Here is a 22,061-nt window from a genome sequence, read left to right as displayed (position 1 = left end):
CTCAAATTTGAGCTGCTGTGTGGCTTCATGTAGACTTTTTATTCATGATTAAATCTCAAAGTTCAACTCAAGAGAATCAGATCCTTTTTTAAGTTGTAGATTCCTACTCTTGTGGATGATCTTACATTTTTGAGGGGATTTTCCCTTCACAGAGTCATTCATGCTGTTTAGGTCTGTGTTGGATTTTTTTCTTCATCTGGGATTACAAGAACAGCTTTAACAAGCAGCGCTGTAGCAGTTGGTGTCTTTATAAGGGCTGCTGCTGAATCTCCATTCGAGCCTTTTAGGACGAAAGACTTCATCTATGGCTGTCTATTAAAATCTGCATCAAATGCACCCACCTCACAGTGGGAAGAGCTGGTACTGCTGCCTGACTCTTAGTCCGAGGAGTCTGGAAGGAAATCTTGAAGATTGAAGGGTAAAGTTTGCAAGCTAGAGGGAAATCCTTTGCCCTGCATAGCCTCTGATTCTTCTGTATAGTGCATGGGGCCAAGCACTTGGAGGCCAAATGTGATTCACATCTTTCATCTCTGGAGCCTGGTGAATGTGCAACAGCTGTCAAGACTTATCTGCATCTCAACAGACAAAGCTTCACTTATTAGTCAGCTTATGGGCTTTAATGAAAGATAAAGATTCTGTTAAGAGTTTTAGGCGACAATGCAAAGGATTGTATGACTTGCTGCCCTTCCAGGTTTGAAAGATTCAGTTAGGAAGTGAATTCACCTGTTCCTGCAAACATCTGGATCTGTGTTTTACTTTTCAAATCTGTTCTGTTTCAAATTTGTTTAGCAGTGTTCTAGTTTTCTGGGTGTTCGGTAAATATTCTGTATAGAAACACAGAGTAGTTGTGCAGTCTGTCATTTTAAAATCAAATGCCAGCATCAGATAGAGAACTAGTATTAAGGATGAAGTGTGTGTTTGTGTGTTTGTGTCTGGGCCCGAATGTCAAAACTTGATGAAATATTTGTGCCTGAACAGCAAAGATGTGCAAGGAATCGGAGTGTTTGAACATTATTCCCTGGCAGGCATTTACCACTTCTCTTGTAAAGTGTGAGGAGCAGAGCAGAACGCTGTTATAGGATGGATGGCGGGGAGGGGATCTCAGCACTGGCTTTGTGATTGAAGGCTATCAAAGTCAGCAAGGTTCAAGTAGCCGTTAGAGCAAAGCCACAAAACTCAGCATCCCTTCCTTTCTGCCATTCAGTGTGCAGTCTTTCTTAGCTTTTCGACATCCCGCCCCATAACTAATGTTATGATTTGTTGGGATGCTGTGTGGTATAACTAATGGGTCTAAAACAACACACACACACACACAAAGTGACAGAGTGTTTGTTCTGTGGTTACAGATCTACACAGACTGGGCCAATCACTACCTGGCCAAGTCTGGCTGTTCGCGTCTCATCAAGGACCTGAGCCAGGATGTCACCGATGGAGTCCTGCTGGCACAGATCATCCAGATCATAGGTGAGCATCTGTGTGTGTTCTCTTTCAGTGTTTTAACTTAATCCACTTTTATGCAGATCACAGTTAAAAAGATAAAGTAGAGACAGAAACACTGACGTCTCTCATACTAACAGTGTACAGTCTTGCTTTGAGTCTAACTTTCAATATTTAAAAAAGAATATTAATGAAGTACAGCTGGATGAAGGCCATGTATTACCAACAGAGTGTGTGTGTGTCTATAGTTTGCTCTGTTTGGTGGATGAATCGACCACCCACTCACTCACACAAACACACAGACACAGTATTTGAGCTTTGTTGTGGTGAGTTGGAGCGAAGCCGTTTCTCCGTCTGAAATTTGGGCCAAATCACAGCAGCTCTTTCTTGTTTTGGGTGCTGGGCAAACTGTAAGAGCACAGATCTATAACTCACCCATGGGTGCAGAGGCATGTGTCTCCCATTGGAGTACAGAGAGTCTTTACTTCTCTCTCTTTTTTCGTGCCTCATGTCTCTCTGGTTTGTTGCTTCTCTCCATCCTTGATTCCCTCACTCTGTTTTTTCTACTTCTGTTCCTGCTTTCATTTGACGACACCTTACTGTGTAACATGTGTGAGAGATTAGGATTAAAAAGATGGAATAAAACTGCAGCTGCTGATGTCGGTCATGATTTTTGCAGTCTCAGCAGAAATTACACAGAGAAGGATTGACTGAAGACTGGCCAGTGATGTTTGCTTGTTGCAGTGGGAGGCAAACCATTTCCTGACACAAATAAATAGACCTCCTCTAAATTTTGGGATGATTGGATAAATTGGGTGGATCAGGTCAACTGACTGTTTCTATTTGGTTTTGTACCAACTTTAATTTCAGTTAACCTCTTAAGCCCCAAGCCTACCTGATCTCCTGCTTTTTGCCCCCGTATCAGGGGGCGTTGGGGCTTAAGAGGTTAAAATACAATTGTTATGAAGACTCAGAGTAAACCTCCTCCACTAAGACCAAAATCCTTCCAGTAGTTTGAATAAAAGGTGATCCCAATCTAACATTAAAGGGGTTCCTCCTTTGCCTGTTTTCCACCTTTGCACCAGGTTTCTTATTTTTTAAATTTAGATTTTTTCTTTTAATTAAATGTCAAAATACAAAAGAAGACACAAGAAAAAGTCAGACAAAGACATGGAGTGAGCATGTGGATCAGACACATCAAATTATTCTTCTCCTCTGTCTTTGGATAACGAATCATAAAAACAGTCCAGTTGCTTTTTTAACATCTTACCTTTACAATTAACTCTACAAAAGCTTCTCAAAAGCAGAGGTGTCCATCTGTTCAGTGAGTTTGAGATTATTTCCAAATCTTAAAGAGTCTTGGCACAAGTTACAAAACACACCATTAATGCTCTCACAACAAACCTATTCAGCTGCAGTAAGGCGCCCAGAGCCTTGCTGACATTGGTGGTCCATACAATCCCAAACATCTTCTCCAAAAAGGAAATACTTTGCAGCATTCCCAAAATGCATGCACATAAGTGCCTCTTTCAGTCCTTCATTTCCAGCATAAACCATCTTAATCAAACCCATTTTATGTAAGGGAAGGAGGATAGTAATATCAACTATTTTGTATTACATAAATTCGCCTCTTCCCTGGCAAATTTCTGGCTTTTGGAAATAATGTTCTCCGATGACTCATCATGGAACTTGAAGGGATTTTTCCCCCCAGGTTATCCTGAGACTGCTGATGTTCCTGTTTGTCCAGGGGCACCTTTCATACCATGAGGATGCTTTGTGGTGTATTGTTGGAAGTTGTAAATGACACAGCATTGGGATAGTTCCTCGATGCAGCTGGATATTTCTTCTTATATAATCCCTTATTTGTTGGTGTTTCCAAAAATTACCAGATCCCACCAGATTCTGTTTTTCCTTGAGTGTAATAAATAAAATAAAATCACCTTCTTTGAAGAAACCATCAGTTTTGACACAATTTTTAACCACTGAGCCCCACAAATAGTCTGTTTATACCAATTCTTATTTTGGTATTAAACCATATAGAGGAGAGATTCTACATTTTTATACATTATATTTGTTCACATTGTCATAAAATTAGGTTTTCTCCTGCTTCATAGCTTGAGTTTATACTTATAAAGGAGTAAAGGGAGAAGGAAGTTCTCTTTTTCCCAGTCCAGTGTTTGGCCAGCTCTGCCATTTCGATGACGTGCTGTAGGATCCTACACATGTGTGGCAGTGATAGACGTGCTAATTTTGTCCAGAGTTTCCTCCACTCCAAAGAAACTGTTTGATCGTATTATTATATCCAAATAACAACTGCTGCAGAATACAGAATGGATCCATGCCAGTTGTATAATTGATCTGTGGGGCCATAATCATCTTTACTGTGTTTACCTTCCCCACAGTGTGAGTTGTATCCTGCTCTGATTATCCAAATTAACTTTTGATTTTATCTAATAGAATTTCTAAATTAGTGGCAATGATCTCTGAAATATTGGGATTTAATGTGATTCCCATGCATTTCATCCCTTTAGACAACCATTTGAACTTCAATGAGGGCAATAAATTAAGGAAGCAAGCTGAAGATGCTGGCATGGCTTCTTTGGCTTATGGTATTTAATTTTGCAACCAGATTATTTGAAAATCCACCTCCAATAATCCTAATACGGAACAGGAGCATCATTGCACCAGGTTTCTTGACATCTGGCTTTGTGGTGTTTGCATAATCTTGCTGACAGACAGACAAAGAGCACTAAAAACATACCACCACCTCAGCTTTGACTAACCAAGTAACCAAGCTGTTTTCACACACGTGTCAGGACATTTTAAAAGGATCATCTATCAAAGACGCTGACAAACAGTGCCATCCTGACGTTGTTCAGCTTATGCATTATTTTGGACGCAGTAACACACGTAGTGTTGAATGAGCTGCTTATAAGCCTGGATTCGGTTCGACCCTGAACACAGGGCAGGACTTCAGCAGCCAAATGCAGTCCCTGCTGCCATGCTAGCTGCTGGTAGTAAATTCCTCCCAAACTCACAACTGGCTAAACTGCCTGAAACCACACAGTAATAATGAGTAATTCATCACATTTTTCAAGTAAGTTACCCAGCAGTGGCTCTTATATAATAAAGTATTAGCGTCTTTCAGACACTTTTCTCTCACACAGTCTTTTTCTTCTTCTGGCATCTGTCATAGCTTGCTCTCCTTTTTTCTCCATCTTCATCAGTTTGGCAAAACTTTGTGTGGGACTCTCTCTCCTTTCTTTTAAACACACACATGCGCACACACTTTCTTGTCTATGTGCTTAGTTTCTTCCTTTCTGCAGTCTGTCTCACTAAATCTTCTCCTGTCTCACTTCCTTATTCTCACATTCACACCAGCGTCTCTCTCTCTCCCTTTCTCCCACACACACACACACACACACAGATTGAAACTTTACCCCTCCTGCAGACAATGAGGCCAAGCTGGCCTGTCAGTAACTCTCTGGCGGCAGCTGACGAATTAGGTAGCTTTGCTTCCCAGACCTCTCCGGAGTTGATCTGCACCTTAACTCACGCGTGTGCGCTCACACACTCACTCATGCACTCTCCGGCGCTAATCTCAGAGTTTTCCTGCTGTGTTTTTTTACCTTGAACTCAAAAGTCCCTGGATGTCAGGATGTTAAATTTCAGTATGGGTCTACTGTAAAAATCTCATGTCTTCATTTCCTTTCTCATGCAGCGAATGAGAAGGTGGAGGATATCAATAGCAGCCCCAGGAGCCAGTCGCAAATGGTGAGTGCATTTTAGCCTAACTCTTATATTGTTTTAAAGCACTGTTGCATGAGAAGAGTGTTTATCTGGTAAGACAGATTTGGCAGCATTTAGGAGATGCTGTACTCACACTTTGTTTGAGTTTGCAATCTGTTGGTTTTGTGCTGATTTTTAAATGCAGATTGACTAGTTAGCAGTAGTACTAGTTCCCTTTATAATAAGCTTTGCTGTTGGTATGCAAAGTCTCACTTCTAGCATTCTAGCAGATTTCTAGCAGTAAAATAAGAGTCATATATGATCAGAGCCCCTCATGACTCTTAATTGTTTTTACTAGTCAGAAAGATGGTGATGACCACTTTAACCGCAAACCGACCAAAAACAGTTTCATCTTGGACTTCTTTGCCATTTTGAAAAATCTGTATTTCTGGCTGCTCTGCGGCTGAGTGGTGTTGGCGGTGTCGTGTTTCCCCTCTGTTAATGAGATGACGGGCTGCATAACCGCTGATTTTCGTCACTGTGAGATAATTACCCCTCACTTTAACCAGAGTTGACTAAGTGTTTATGCAGTGTTGGTTTGCCCTTGGCATCTGCCCTCCTGCCATTAAAAGTGACTAAAGCAGTTTTAACTGCTCTGGCTTGCTTTCTTAATAAAACACTGGGGGCGACGAGTGTGTTTGGTCCCAACGGCGTGTGTCCTCTGTGTGTCAACCTTTGTCATAGGTGCACCACAGTGTGTCTTTGTGCTATTTTCTCATATGGGTCAATTTTAACAGATGGACTTCCACACGAGGCGAGAACATTTATTTGATAAAATCACTGTTTCTTCCCAAAAGCATCCCATTACCGGAATGAACCGAAACATATTTCTACGACTTGTTTCACACAGCAGTTTTCAGCTGTTCCCTGGTGAGTCCAGCTGTGGTGAAAGCAGACTGTGAAAAAACCAGGAAGGAAGAAAACGTTAGGGTCATCAAGACCTTGCAGACCCTTAATGTGTGTGAGAGCTCACTGTGTTAAAACCTGCAAAAATAAACTCGTGCAAATGTATTTTTCTTGTCACATAAAATGATTCTAGTCCTGCCTGGAAACAGCTGAATCCAGACTCTTGCACTGGTCACTAAGGGCAAGCTTCTGCAGCAATGCAAGTATGTGGTTTGATACGCCAGCGTTCGCTCCGGGTGTTTGTGTGTGTTCGTGCAGTTTGCTCTTTGTCCCAGTCGCTTACTAAGCCCATTGATCCACCACCTGCTCTGGCTGCAGAGGGTCTGGCCAGCTTGGGAAAAAGAAGTTTGAGGAAGCACAGTTGCCTATAGAGTGAGTGAGAAGGGAAGGAAATATCTGTCACGCACATACAAACAACTCCACAACGATGCAGCCAACTAGCAGTGTTTGAAGGCTTTTACAATGGCAGATACTGTAAAATAGCAGCTTGCTAATTAGGATATGTGAAATCATGCTAGTCTTAAATTTAAATTACGTGTTAAGCACAAAGCACTCTAAGCACCAATGTGTGTAAAGTGAAACAGGAGTCTGTTAAGTTCACGCTAACCTTCATGGTCAGGTGGATGCAGCTACCATGATTTTGTCTTTTTCATGTACAGTTAAATTTTCAGTTCCCGTTTCAGATTGTAAAAGGCTCATAAAGTATTGTGAAACAACGCTCATAATCAGTTCTTACTTCATCAAAACTTTATGAAAAATAAAGAAAAGTCACAGTCTAATGTGTGTGTTCATGTAGCAGTGATCAAGTCCAGGTTTGCCCATTGGCTGCTTCATGTTTTGTCTGTATGAACATTAGAGGTGGGAATCACCATACATCCCACGATACGATATTATCACAATACTTAACTCACGATACGATATTATTGCAATTTTTTAAAATATTTTGCGATATTCAGATTCTGCACATAAAGGTAAACTTTATCAATATTCATTTTCTCTAATATCAAAGTCTCACACTCAGTCTTTCTCTCATTTCAGTTTGATTGTTGACAAACTGAACGGTTTGTATTACAGTCTAGTCCAACTTAACTGAATCAACCATCTGGTACAATTATAGCTATTCTGAACTATGCAGTTTATGAAAACTATGCAGCCCCTTCAGCAACTGAAGAATTTGAAAGTAAATTAAAACAAAATATAATTTTACATTAAATAAAAAAGTTTTAAACTTAATTAAAATAAAACATGTCTTAAATTAAAATAAGTAAACTGTCATGTTTATTGCTGCCAAAAAACAAGTTAAACACATTTGGACAGTGAAGGAATGTCAGGATTCTTGCTCAGAAAAAGGATCAACATGCTCTGAAGTCAGAGCACAAAAACCTTTTTTGTAACAAAATATCGATTTCTGCTGTCCCTGTATCGATACATTATTAGCAAACAAAATATCACCATACTACACAGTATTGATTTTTTCCCCCACCCCTAATGAACATGATCCCAGTTCGCAAACTGCTTTTGCCTTGGCTTCACCAAATGAACTGTGTTACCCTAAGAGATAAACGTGATAACACTTGAACATATGGTGGCTTTCCGAGAGCAAAACAATGTTGTTTGGGTTGCCTATCCTACGAGCTCGACCACTAACATTAATTTGAAACTTAAGTTACTCACTGACAATTTTTCCCATATCGAGCTATTTTTTTCTCACTCTTGGCTGTGTATTTATGACATGAGCTGTGAATTTTGGAAATCTGCCACTGGCCACCTTACACCTGGAGCTTAAACGCCTTGGCCAGAGACATGACAGTAGCAGCAGCTGTCAGTGGAGGGACAGATGAGTCTGATTTACTTCCTCTGCACAGCTTTTCCCCCTCATTTGGGACTTTAGGCGGTGATCCTGGAGTCACAAGCCTGTTTCTCTAACTGGTAGGTCGCTGGCGCTCTGTCGAGTGGAGCGAGGCCAACTGAGCAGCTGCTGGAAGATGATGAACAGAAAGCAGCACGACATCAGCATCTGCAAGCTCGTCTGCTAATCTACATACATAATGCGCTCTTTTTCCCCTCTAAATCCTTGTTCACAATACAAAAGGGCCAAAGGTCAGTCGAAATCCAGTCACTTCCGGCAGTTTTTTGTTTTGTTACAAACAAAAAATGTTGTTGATATTTATTTGTTCTTTGAAGTGAATTGTGTAAAGTGTGCGTTTCATAGTTATCTTCTACAAACAGTCAGTCCAGTCATTTTGCCCCTTCTCATGTTATTTCATGCAAGCGTGCTTTATCATACAAGTGAAGGGTAAAATTGAAAGTATATTCCATTGAGTATAGATTTCATAATCTTTGCATTTCGTGTTGACCTCTCACACTTAGCTAGCCAGCACACTGTGGAAGTCCCTTTCCATCGCCCCTGAGTTCTTGGCCCTTATAATTACAAGACTAAAGGGTGTTACCTTTGACTGCTCGTGGGCTTGTGGGAACAGTGGAAGTATGAATTATTAGAAACTCTTTTCAAGTTCTCTTCGCCTGGTCTAATTTGCTCTCATTAAGAACAATATGTTAAAGAGTCTGACCTTTGATCGCCTTACTAATACAGTGCATAACAAAAGCCTGCATTTATCTCATGCATAACACTGAAATGGAGATGGAAATAGCACCGCTGAAGCACAGTTAAGCTTAACTTTTTAAATAATACGCTTGAAGTTACAGTTACACTTATTCTCATGTCTCTTATATCCTCTTTTAGATGCTTTGATCCTGGACTTAATCATTTTAATAATGCATACAGATTCCTTATTGTCACTTGCAGGTGAAGCAAAAGCAAATTATATCAGACGTCTACTGTGGCCACATCTGTAGTGTAAAACAAATGCTTCCAGGAATGGAAAACAGTTTTCTTGTTCGTTAATATGTTAGTTAATACAGAGTAGTGCTAGGCTACCTGACCATACCATCCACTACTGTATCCAGCGGGCTACTGTGTCCAGCCTCAGAAGGAACATCTGCAGCCACTACAGTACCCAGCAAAGATAATGAGAGATTGTAACAACTGGGTTTTAATACTAAGAGGCTGTCAACCCAACAAAGTGCAATTTAGTTTCTTTCTTAACCTGTTTTCTGCTTTGTGATAACAATAGAGAGTAGAAACTGAAGGTTTGGGGATTAGCCAGTTTCGTTTTTCCCACTATAGTCTTCACCCCAGTATACTTGTAGTGGATTGAATGCTCTTTTCATTTTTTAGCACATCTATCTGCTAAATGCCTGTGATGTCAAGCTGTAAATGCATTCTGTGGATTAAAGAGCTCACACAGGGTTTTTGTTCATCTCCCTCACCTTGCGGCATGCGCTGCACTCCCTGTCATGTAAAACCTCATGCCCCCTGACAGTGCACTTTCTCATAATTGTACAGACATCTAAAGAAATTAGATGCACACCCAGGTTTTTGAATTGAGCGAGGGATTCTTTTTTTTTTTTTTCCCAAAATTATTTCTCAGAAGAATCGTGCTCAAACACGAGAACGGCAGGCGAGGGAAGGCAGAAGAGGCCCATTCAGCAGAAAATATTAAAGCCTTGCAACACTAATCCACTTCATTATAGACAGACATCATTAACAAACCACTGAGCGCTTCCTTGCAATACGGATGACTGTGCAGTTTGACTTTCTGAGGGAGTGTGTGTGTGTGTGTGTGTGTGTGCGTGTGTGTGTGTGTGTGTGTGTGTGTGTGGCTTCCAGCGACCTCAGCAATGGATGTCAGGAGAAAACAAACATGAGTAAATACAAAGACGCTGAGCTGCTGCATCAGTCAGGAGAAGGCTGTCCGGGCTCTGGTAGGAAAGATTCCATCAAACAGCTCACCAAGCTAATCAACTCGTTCGTACGGCTTTTCATTTGAGCTATTGACTTCTCAAGTGTGTCGTGGATCATGTTTAGACTGGCTATTGGCAGCTCTGGACCTCCCTCAATATTTTTAGTTTTCACAATGCAAATGTTTCTCTTTCGATTAATTTGAAGTGATTGCGTCAAACTGCAGTACACTTTGTCAGATTTTACTGCACTGCATGTGCATTTCATTCTTCAGGAAAAAGACAGGGGAAAGAAATCTGGTGTGATATAAAAAGGCTGCTACTCAATCAGACAATTTTTGTCTTTTTGCTTGTCATTTTTTAAAGTTCTTTAAAAAGCACAATATATTGTGAGGGAATGTAAGCTCCTCTGACTGGTGTCTGAAGTACTGTTTCTATTTAGTGATGTGCAACAGACATTTGCAATTTTTTAATTGCATAAAAACAAATCATAACCATGAGATTTCTGTGCTGTTAACCTTTAAAGAGCGCTCAGTTTGAAGTAAACACAACACAAAATTCCTTTTTGCTAAAGCATATAGGTTAGGGCTGGACCAGGTGACCCTGAATCCTCCCTTAGTTATGCTGCAATAGATGTAGGCTGCCGGGGATTCCCATGATGCATTGAGTTTTTCCTTTCCAGTCACCTTTCTCACTCACTATGTGTTAACAGACCTCTCTGCATTGAATCATATCTGTTATTAACCTCTGTCTCTCTTCCACAGCATGTCTTTTATCCTGTCTTCCTTCTCTCACTCCAACCAATCACAGCAGATGGCCCCGCCCCTCCCTGAGCCTGGTTCTGCTGGAGGTTTCTTCCTGTTAAAAGGGAGTTTTTCCTTCCCACTGTCGCCAAAGTGCTGCTCATAGGGGGTCATATGATTGCTGGGTTTTTCTCTGTATCTATGAAGCGCCTTGAGGCGACTTTTGTTGTGATTTGGCGCTATATAAATAAGATTGAATTGAATTGAATTGAACAACAGCTTAAGTTAGTCAAATGTTTAGCTTAAATGTCGTGGCGAACATGCTCAGAATGGCTACACTGTACTATAGTAGAAAAGTTGCTTCCTAACATTTCTTAATAAATACAAAGTTATTGATACACTAACAAACTGTCTAGCTGAAGCTGGTTGGCTCAAAGTATTTGGTCATTAACTAAAGTATTAGACAAAATAACATTATTAGCTGAGTGCTGCTAGATGAGCAGTTAAAAGATAATGATAGTTTTTAACTAACTACCCACTCCTCCAATCACTGATGCATTTCGGTACCCGGAACAATACACAAATCTATGCAGTCAGTGACTACAAATCTTATAAATGAACCAGATATGATTTGATCAGCATAGTTATTTAAAAATGTAAACTTTTGGGTGTTTTAGCCTTTCTCTCATGATTCGACTGGGTGTGTGCTGCAATTCAGGGTTAACTGCATGGAGACTATAAAAGTGCACCAGTTTCATCTGGGCTCCATCTGTTGGCAGCTTGCACACCAGCCAGACGCGAGGACGAACAGCACGAGTCGCTCAGTGGCGTTATCTTCACTGGCCTGACGCTTCGTCGTCGGCACAGCTCGCTATTAATCTCTGCTTCTAATTGATTGTGTTCCTAATTTGAGTTCCTGGCCCGGGTTCCTGCTAAGCAAAACCAACTGGCATTTGTGTGACAGTATTTTTCTGGTCTTTGATTTGATTACAGCAGCCCTGGCTGTCAGATGACTAGCCTATTATGAGAGTCATTTGGTCTGGAAATACACTGACAAATGGATGATGGGAACTCAGGGTTTCTGAAACATCCCTGATGTCATTTTGCATGCCCGGCGACTGGCAGCGAGTAAAGGAGGAGGAGGCAGATGGCCTGTTTAAGCTGCTGAAGCAACATCCACACCGAATATATTTCATTCTTATTGTTCAGTCTGTATGTCCTGATGGCAGAGCATCTAAAACACATCAATAAATCCCTTCTGCATCAAAGGCTGAGGTAATACCTTTAAGAATAATGATAGTAGTAATAATCTTTTCACTAGAGGGTTGCACCCAGGATCACTGTACAGTGTGCACACTCAACTAGAAGCTAACATTTGCAGTGGCATTGATCAGTGGGAAAAATCACTACTGTAATTCTGATTAGCAGTAGTGAACTAACTAATCATCATCACACAACTGTGCAACACATGCTTCTACTGTGATGGGCCATCAAAGCCAAAACAAAGTCACACACGTGACGCAGAGCTTATATAGAAACCTCTCAACACGGTTTCACAGCAAAACATGTATTAGAGATGCCGGTCCACCGTGTCCATTTCACGCTTTGCCTCTTCAAAATATAAAGCAGATACGAATGCAGAAGCTGCACTACCAGCAGGGGGAGATATATTTAAAGCCACAAAGTCGATAGAGAGCAAAAAACGTGAAGGACAGTCCACGCCTTTAATCGTCAGAGTCCATTAAGCAAGGGAGCTAATATGTCTGTTTAAACACTTTCCTGTGATTATTTTCACGTTGGCTTGAAATAAAATATCTCCCTCAGCTGTTGCCACTGAAACTTGCACACGGTGGACCGGCGTGTCTATTACATGCTTTGTTGTGATATCGGGTTGAACTTCTGGGTATTTGCGCCACTTATCATTTTAGAGGCATCTTTTGGTGTTTCCTAATCTTTATAATTCATCTATGTAACGAGCTAATTGTGTCGTGTTCATGTGGACGTCTGAGGAATTGTTTAGCTTTTAGCAAAGTATACATTCACAGAACAGGAAATCTAGTAAGAGCATGTCTTTATAAGTGAAATAGTGAAAATCTGCAATCTATTTCAGGATGACTAAATCAAAAATAAACTCGGGACCAAAGGTCTAAGTTTGATCTCATTTTTACTGGATCAGGTGCTGAGACCCAAATGCCCCAGCATCTGTGCTTTGATGAACAATATTTGCGGATCTATCTCTGCTCTTTATATGTGTTGAAGCATCCGTGTGGCATATGTCTTTTTCTCTGTTGTTTTCTGGGCAGCGACGGACCCCCTCACATGGTTGTGGTATAAATGGAGCACCTTGGGGCTCGTTACAAGCTCACTTGTCTCCATTGGAAGCTTTTAATCACTCATTATAGCTGAATGGCATCGGCAAATGTTCTGTAAGGGAGCAAAGAGCTGGCTTGTTAAATGGGCACAGTGAAGCACTGCTAAACTTTGATCTGCCTCAGTTTGTTTCACTGTGAAATAGCAGCTGCAACCCTTCTCAACCGACCCGTATTCCCTGTGATTGCTTCAGTTTGGGGATAGCAGTCCTCTACCGATTCACTCACTCTGTCCTTAACCTGCTTTTTGCTTGCATGGGTTTCTTTAATGCTTTGTCTCGTGTCGCTCTTCGATCTGTCTTATTCTGTACGTTTATACCAAATTGACTCACTGCCAACCTTCAGCTTGTGCTGTTACAGTAGCTTCCCTCACCCACCTCCCTGCCCTCAGTGACCCTTGGCACCTTCCCCAGCCACGGGCTGCATGACTTTGGATGTGTCACTGCTGCAAATTTTCATTCCTAGCTGCCTGAACAGAAAGTGGCTAGCTTGTAGTGTGCTCAGCCTTGCAAAGGAAAAAGTAAAAACTGTGTTTCACGTGTTTGCAGAGTCAAAATTCATGATTTTAGCAGTAGTTTTGAATGGGAGTCATTTTCCTTCTTGTGATTCCTACGCTTTTATTCCACTGGCTTTACACAATTAAAAGTTGTGCCCACTCACTGCTTGTACAAGGGAATATTTAAATGTCTTAGCAGTTCTTTGTGATTACAGCTGATTTATCACAAAGTCTGTTCAACAAAGGACCTACTATCACATGTCACATCTCTGAAGATTATTGGGGTTTAACCACAAATGTGTACACCCAGCTTTTGGTTCCTAAACAGCCACACTGTGCTTGTCCTTATTAACCAGTGAAACAGAAAACAAAAACCAAACAAAACAGGCCCTGCTGTAAGTGGTGTTATAGTTCCAGGAATTTAAAGTAAAGATTTATGGCCACATTCTGACCACTCCAGCAGCCTGAATCATGTCTGACATTCAACATCTGTGAAAGGCTGCTGTAAACTCTGCAGCACTGTTTTATCTTCTATGGCGGGTGAGAAGAGAGAAGATGCTCCAGCGTGACTTCTGCAGCCTTGAGACGAGTTTCTCAAACCACTATTTTAGGTTCAGAAGCAAAAACACTGCCTTATTGTTGGTACTCGCTTTTTAAGACTCCTGTAAGACTTCTGTAAGACAACTTACTAAGACCCATTTACATATGTTTTAGGCCAATGAATTATTCCCATTATTATTCTATAGTTGTTTTATTGTGTTGTCATAAATAGGTATATGTATCAGTCTTTAGAGATATTTGAAATGATTTAAATGAGGACAGGATTAAATGAGATAAGTAACAGAAAGGACATCTAATATGGTGTGCATAATAAAGTAAAACAGACACATTGAATGTGACGAGTTAGAAGCAGCTTACAGAGCTTTGAGGCGTTTTACTGAAGGACAGAGCTCTCTCTCAGCTGATGGAGCAGAAAGAGTGGGTGAGAGAGTGAGTGAATGGCAGCATATTTCACTCCTGCATCACTGCTGCTCAGCAGGTTATACAAACACAGGCCTAATAAGTGAGCATCTTAACCTCACTGACCCTCGCAGGAGAAACAGCCTCAGCCGTGACTGGCAGACTAATCTGTCACCTGTCAACAGTAATACTATCCATCATGTTGGTGCTGTTTACCTTCTTAGAGCAGGACCGCAACAGTGAATATGAGGAAGACAAAGGACATAGCTGGCGTCAGCCTAAAAGCCAACAAGAAATACTTGTCTTCTAGTCTGTGACAAACACCCTCCGCTCCTCTGCCCTCTTCTGTGTTTGCTTACTCTCTGACACAACAAGAATACTTCTGTTTCTTCTGTCACTCGCTGACAGAGTCATTTGCAAAACCATCAGCTGGGAAGAGGTTGAGTGAGATTGGTTATCTTGATGCCATTCAGTATTTTTAAAAGGTGTGCTCCATTAACCAAATCATGTCAGCTGGGACTAAGGCTACGTCCACACGTACACGGGTATTTTTTAAAACAGAGATTTTCCGTTTTCGTTTTAAAAAATAATCCCGTCCACACGTAAAGGCAGAAATGAAGGAAAACGCTGCTAGGAACATGCCAAAGCAGCAGGTGGCGCTATATTCCTAACCGTGCAGAAATGTTGGCCAGTCAGAAGTCTAGAAGCCTCGGTGGGAAAAAGTAAACAAAGCTGGGGCATAGAAGCAGAACCGAGTCGTATGTGTGGAGGGACAGTAACTGTGTGAGTATATGTAAGCATTTAAACACTGCAGAGAACAATTAACAGTAACAGTATTGTAGAAATTCATTTCACCGAAACAATAACGTGGCGCACAGTGTGACGTCAGATAAATGCACACACCTTTGACGCTGCGTTTTCTCCGTTTTTCTCGTCCACACGTAATTTCAAAAACTGAGTTTTTAAAAATCTCCGTTTTCAGTGACCGAAAACGCCGTTTAGGTGTGGACGAAAGGCGCAAACGCATAGAAAAATCTGCGTTTTCAAAAATACCCGTGTACGTGTGGACGTAGCCTCAGTGAGATTGGTTATCTTGATGCCATGCAGTATTTTTAAAAGGTGTGCTCCATTAACCAAATCGTGTCACTCCACTGCTTTTCAGCTGGGACTAAAACTCTGAATATTTTAGTCTCTGCTTCGATTCGATTTTTGACTCTTCTTTTTAAAATTCGTCTCTTCTTAGTTTATCGGATTAAAAACAATTTTTTTGTTGTTTCTTTAGCTGATCAGCCATTTTTGGAGAAGATCTTGGATATTTGCATTCACAATAAAAGAACTCGCTGATTCTTTCCTGATGTGACTGATGTACGATTAGAGTTCGTCCAACTGTAGCTCAGACTGAGCCGTGCCCAAAATGAAAGAAAATAAAAGGGAGAACAGACAGATAAAGGGGGACAGATGAAATGACAGTAGGAGCAATCTTTGTGTGTGCATTGCATCACTGTTGTAATATTTTTTTTATTACTCCATCATTGACTGAAGCGATAATGAGTTTTGACTCAAACAGCGAAAACAGATTTAAAGGGATTAGGCCAGGCATTGATGAAGAGACTTTTTTATCCATAAAACATCTTTGTCTGCCTTGCTTTCACTCTCTCTCTGCAGCTCGCTCACACACATGCAGACACACACACCCCGTGTGTGCAGCAGATGCACAAAGCCACATGGAAGACCTCCAAGTTATTTGATGCTGTAAACACTGGAAAATGCGCCACCATATTTAATTGAGACATCCATAGATGTAGGTTTGTGCTGGCACGCACATGTTGATTATACATCATGTGTGTTTACGTGCTGACTGAGCTAGCGCTGCATTGTCTATAGTTTTATTTACAGGAATATGAGGTACGATGTGATAAAACTACTTGAATTGAATGATTTCAGTTTGGTTTTCTTGTGTTAGAAAAGTTTTATGACACAGAGCTTCATAACATTTAGGCTGCTGTGAATGCAAACATCACCTTTGTAAGCCTGAGTGAGCTGGATAAATCTGGGTGTGTGAGGTTCACTCTTATGGTGATTTAAAAAATGAGCAACAACCACAGATCTTCAGCTACAGCCGAGAAGGATTTCAGACAGGGTAAGGGATTATGGCGACTGGCGTTGTGATCAATATTGCACCAAGTGGTTCTTCAGCCAGTACCAGATGAGGGGAAAAAGTTCCTTTGCTGTGGGTTTTGACATGATGAGCGATGATCCCTGGATTATGAGACAGAATGCTTTAACCCAGCCTGCCCTTTGCCCATCAGCTACACTACAGTTCTGTTTCATTTTATCCGTTTTGATTCATTGTCTGTCAGCAGCTGCCTGCTTTGGATGCGTTGACAGTGACAAGATGGGGGTTTAGGACAACACCAGTGGAAGACGGAGTGTCAGACCCTAAATCTGATGAGGGGAGTTGATGCAGAGGTCACGGACAGCGAGAGAACTGGTTTATTTGAAAGAAAGGCTGAGTGGCTCTAAATCCTGAATGTGTGGTGAACCACTCTAACCCGTAGTATCCTTCAGGCCTTGGCTTTTTATGGGGGGAAAAAGAAAAATCATGTTTAATTCTGCTTGCTAGACGTTTGGACTACAAGTGGCCTCTGGAGAGCACAGAGATTTGGCTTTTTATCCATGTAAAGCTTTAGATTTCAAAGCAGCAGTGATTAATAAAGTATGTTCTGGCTGTAAAAAGTATCACAACTATGTGTTGTCTCCACAAGTGAGGAGTTCTGCCTCATTAGGTTTCATGTGCCAAGAGGAATTAATAGGTCAAAAACAGTCTTTATCTTCTGCCATGTGCGGTGATTGGAAGAAGAGAGAGGAACTTTGATACAGGGATTTCTGAGGCAAAGCTAGTTTTGTTTAGCTCTAGTTGGTATCGATTTTGGTCTTTTAGAGAAAAGTCTTAAAAGGATGGCACAGTGGTTTGTGGTTTTATTTGGATACACCTGACTCATCAGTCAACTTTCATTACCGTGTTGGGGCAAAAACAGAATCTCAGCGTTCTTACCTGAGGCTGGCGCGCCAGCAGGACCTGCCAAGCGGGAGACGGAGGTTGGCATGCTGTCCGGTCCGGCCTCTCTGCCACTAGACGCCAGCGTGCTGTTCGGTCCTGCGCGCCTGCCGAGCCGCCGGGGAGCCCCGGCTAATGGCCGCGACTGGTGCGTCGCCGCCGCTGGACACGAGGGCGGATGGACACCTCCCTGTCGCTGGGCCAGGGGCGCTGATTGCCTCTCCCGATTTCCTCCCGCGGGGGGAAGGTTCCCCGGCTTCAGTCGGGCAATGGGGGTATGTGGCGGGGCGTGGTCTACAGTGCAGCTGCTGCAGGGGGCCGGACGCACCTGGGCCACATCCAATCACGCCTCTCCGGCTTAAACTTGTATGGCCTTATTTTTGTGCCACCATTCTGAGTGCACGTTAAAAAAAAATAAAAATAAAAAATTGCAGGTGCAAGTGTTGCATTTTGAGGAGAAATTTATTTTGAGCGAAGAAAAGCTAAATTTGAGTGAACAAAATGTATTTCAGTGTTTGCTATTATCCATACACACACACAATAGCAGCCCTCTCACTCAGTTTTTGCATTTTCATTTTTATGTTTGTTTGTTTGTTTGTTTTTGTAACGGTATAAACAATGAAAGGTGGTGGATTAGCCAATTGGTCGTGATCAACTCTGGGCTTGACCAATTACAATACATCCGTATTGAGGGGGAAAGGAACGCGATTGGTCCCGGACTTCAGCTACAATGAAAAAGACACAAAGCTGTTCTCTCATTCTCTCCCCTCCCTCTCCTGTTGCTACTTCTATCATGAAACTGATCAATCAGCTGATCGGCTTTTCTGCCAGAAGTCCCGTCTCTCTTGTTTATCGCCCACTTTGCGCCAGAAAGAGGAAACCAGCAGCACGTTTAAGCTTGATCAGCTGTTGTTAGAATTTATTTAATATTAATTTCTAGTATCAGCTGATGTTTGCTGGAGCCACAGCTGTAAAAGCTGCTGGTCATGATATTGGTTTGGAAACATAAAGCTGATACAAATCATACATATATACCAACAAGACTGTACATCACTGTCACAACAGCGTTTGTTTTAGTTCGAAGGCTTTATGGTTTTTCCTGTAATACCTGGTGGTGTAGTCGGCCGATTTTTTGTCAGTTCAGCCTTTTATATTATGTTTAACCCGAGTGACCACCCGGTCAGCTGGTGGGTAACAGGCATCTCCGAAAACGTTAGAGAACTTATGCAAATATGTGACGTCTTGATAAATCGTGCAGATATTTGAAGTTTACACAGCACCATTCTCGCATGAAAATATCTTCAAAGTTTATTTTGTGACCCAGACAGAGTAATATTTCAAACTCCGCCACTCTGTGTTCCTCCGCCACTGCCTCGTTTGAGTTTCGGACGAAATGGATTCTGGGATATTGCATTTCGTCATTTTGAGCTGATTGGAGACCAGAACAGCCAATCAGATTTTTTGCATCCAAGTCTGTGATTGGCTGGTTTTGTGGCACAAATATAACGGTGTAGAGAAAGAGTTGAACGTGAGCAACACATTGCGAGCGAGTGCAAATGCAAAAACTGAGCGAGAGGGGCTGCTGTGTGTGTGTGTGTGTGTGTGGATAACAGCAAACACTGAAATACATTTTTTGAACGCAGCAATGAATTCTGTTCACTCAAATTTAGGTTTTCTTCTCTCAAAATAAATTTCTCCTCAAAATGCAACACTTGCACCTGCATTTTTTTTTTTATGTGCACGCAATTTTTTTTACGTGCGCTCAGAATAGTGGCACAAAAATAACGCCATAAACTTGGTGCTCTGACTGTTGTGGTTGTTGTTGGTATATGTCCGACTGTGAGCCGTCACTCCGTCACTCGCCTGTCACAACGCACAAACAAGAGCCTCTGTTAAATCTCCCAGTGCTGCGATGGCCAGGATTGCAATTATGTTTCCATGTAGGTGTGGAATAACATAAATATATATAATAAATAATAAGGATTCATATAATGATTAGTGGCTTCAAAATAAAATGGTTTAAAAACAAAAGCTATAACTCTACTGAATCATGCCAAAACTTCACAAAATGGCTCTGTTTGTGAAGCTTGAGTCATCTGTGGACTGAAGGATGTAAGGTGGCATTTATTTTCCAGTGGAGATGTAGCATTTTAAGTAAAACCCTTCAATTACTTAGCAGTGCTCATGGGCTACGAAGCGCTAACGCCTGGTTTTCCAGTCTTGTCTTGAAGAAGGTTGTTTTCTGTCCCGTAGAAAGTGGTAATTGAGGTGTTTGGCTCATTTGTATTTGACAGTTGCAATATAAGGGATAACACTTTCCAATTCCAACCATCATACATCAGTCACTTGATACTTTTAGAGAGGCCCAATGTGCTCCAGTTCACTTTTCATATGTAAGATGGGACTTCAGGGAATTGAACTGAAAACATGTACAGTAGATGTAGCCAACATCTAATGTTTGTCTTACTGGAGTAGAAAGAATAGGAGAATGTACCACTGTAGAGTTGAATTTTTACAACTTTGCTGTTTAAACTGAAATTTTTAAGCAAAGACAAGATTTTTAACACAAGTACTATTAAATATTATCTTTATTTTGTGGTTAGAAAAATTCACAAGGTCACATTTTGGTGTTTTAATGGAAGAAAGAAAACCTCAAGACAAAAAGTCTCTAAACTGTTTGTGTAGTTTTGATTTATATGAAAAAGCAGTAGCCATAAAGTCCTCAAGTGAACATTTTTTTGTTGGTTTTTGTGCTTGTTTTTGTTATGAGATGCTATTAAGGATAAAAAGGTGACACATGACACAACAATGCCACATTCATCACAGATACGGCTTTAAAAGCAGCCCTTTGTTGTAACATTTTTTAGCGCTTTCAATACCCCACCATGATAGGAAACGTCTGGCGTATTTCAACCTGGTTTATTTAACATTAATAGCCTGTCTAATACAGCACAAAGTCTCATTCAAACTTTGCACTCTTCACCTGTGTTTGGGGAAATAAGGAAATCTGGTAACTGGAATGACTTTTGTGCCAACTGTATAAAGGATCTGCATGTTTCTGATTGACTAATCGCTATCTACACTCACTACATATATGATGATGGCTGCCTGTAATGAGGGGTGGCAGTCAAATGGTGTGCTACATTTCCCTAAGTATGTTAGTGGGGGAGCCAGGGCTGCTCTTAGTCACTGATTCTGTTCATTATTTCTATGGATAGAATTTCTAAGTGGGGACAAGGGCCAGAAAACTTCCACTTTGGTGGCCCTTGGTTTGTGTAAATCTTGTGGTTGTGCGGACTTCATCAGATGGTGGCCTCTAGCTTTCACCGGAGCAGTTTTCAGCAGCAGCAATGACAATTAGCACCTCCGAGTTTGAGGCAATGGTCATCAGCCATTAAAGGGAAAAAACACTGACAATGACAGTCTGGCGACCTGTCCAGGGTGTACCCTGCCTCTAGCCCTAACACAGCTGGGATAGGCTCCAGCGCCCCCTGTGACCCTGAAAAGGATAAGCAGAAGTGAATGGATGAATGGACACTGACACTTGGGGTCAGGGACAGGTTTCTGCCCCAAATGGAGAAGTTTAAAATATCTCTGGGTTCACGGATGAGGGGAGAAGGGAGCAGGAGATTGATGGATGGATTTAGGCTTCACCAGTCCATCATGACAAAGAGACATCTGAGCACTTCCTTATTGTGACGTATATGATCATTGCAGAGGCCTTTGTATCACATGGACAAAATTTGAAACTGTTCTCTCCATATTTAGCAGGTTAGGGTTTTGTAATACTAATAATAATAATCCTTTGGCTTTACCTCAGCATCCAATGATTTTATACAAGACAGTGTAAGACAGGTGTACCAGGGAGTCCTCATCCTCAGAAAGGATGAAACTTTGTCAACAACTACATAAGTCGTCTTTGCCCTGCTGCCCATGTTACAGAGAATCAGGGATTTTGATTCGGACTGTGACGCTGTAAATGAAATGTAGTTTAATTCAATTCAATTCAATTCAATTTTATTTATATAGCGCCAAATCACAACAAAAGTCGCCTCAAGGCGCTTCATAGATACAGAGAAAAACCCAACAATCATGTGACCCCCTATGAGCAGCACTTTGGCGACAGTGGGAAGGAAAAACTCCCTTTTAACAGGAAGAAACCTCCAGCAGAACCAGGCTCAGGGAGGGGCGGGGCCATCTGCTGTGATTGGTTGGGGTGAGAGAAGGAAGACAGGATAAAGACATGCTGTGGAAGAGAGACAGAGGTTAATAACAGATATGATTCAATACAGAGAGGTCTGTTAACACATAGTGAGTGAGAAAGGTGACTGGAAAGGAAAAACTCAATGCATCATGGGAATCCCCCGGCAGCCTACGTCTATTGCAGCATAACTAAGGGAGGATTCAGGGTCACAGTTATTCATTGCAGAAACTTAACAGCACCCCTCCTTCCTCCTTCCTCTCGTGTGTGTGTTTTACATGTGCACTCCTGTCACCCCTCA

At 41.5% G+C, this 22,061-nt stretch overlaps 1 protein-coding gene across 3 annotated transcripts in view; it reads left to right on the top strand.

The window, feature by feature from the left end:
• nav3 (neuron navigator 3) overlaps positions 1–22,061 on the top strand; it is a 330,018-nt gene that overhangs the window by 184,056 nt on the left and 123,901 nt on the right. For all 3 annotated transcript variants that reach the window (XM_087830961.1, XM_087830960.1, XM_087830959.1), the window contains exons 3-4: positions 1,347–1,464; positions 5,159–5,211. In XM_087830961.1, the coding sequence (XP_087687087.1) occupies positions 1,347–1,464; positions 5,159–5,211 (171 nt within the window). The remainder of the gene's footprint in view (positions 1–1,346; positions 1,465–5,158; positions 5,212–22,061) is intronic.

Source organism: Neolamprologus brichardi, chromosome 17 (genome assembly GCF_056152115.1).
Source record: "Neolamprologus brichardi isolate AB-2024 chromosome 17, ASM5615211v1, whole genome shotgun sequence".
NCBI classification, from domain to species: Eukaryota; Metazoa; Chordata; class Actinopteri; order Cichliformes; family Cichlidae; genus Neolamprologus; species Neolamprologus brichardi.
This window is presented reverse-complemented; position numbering and strand designations above follow the sequence as displayed.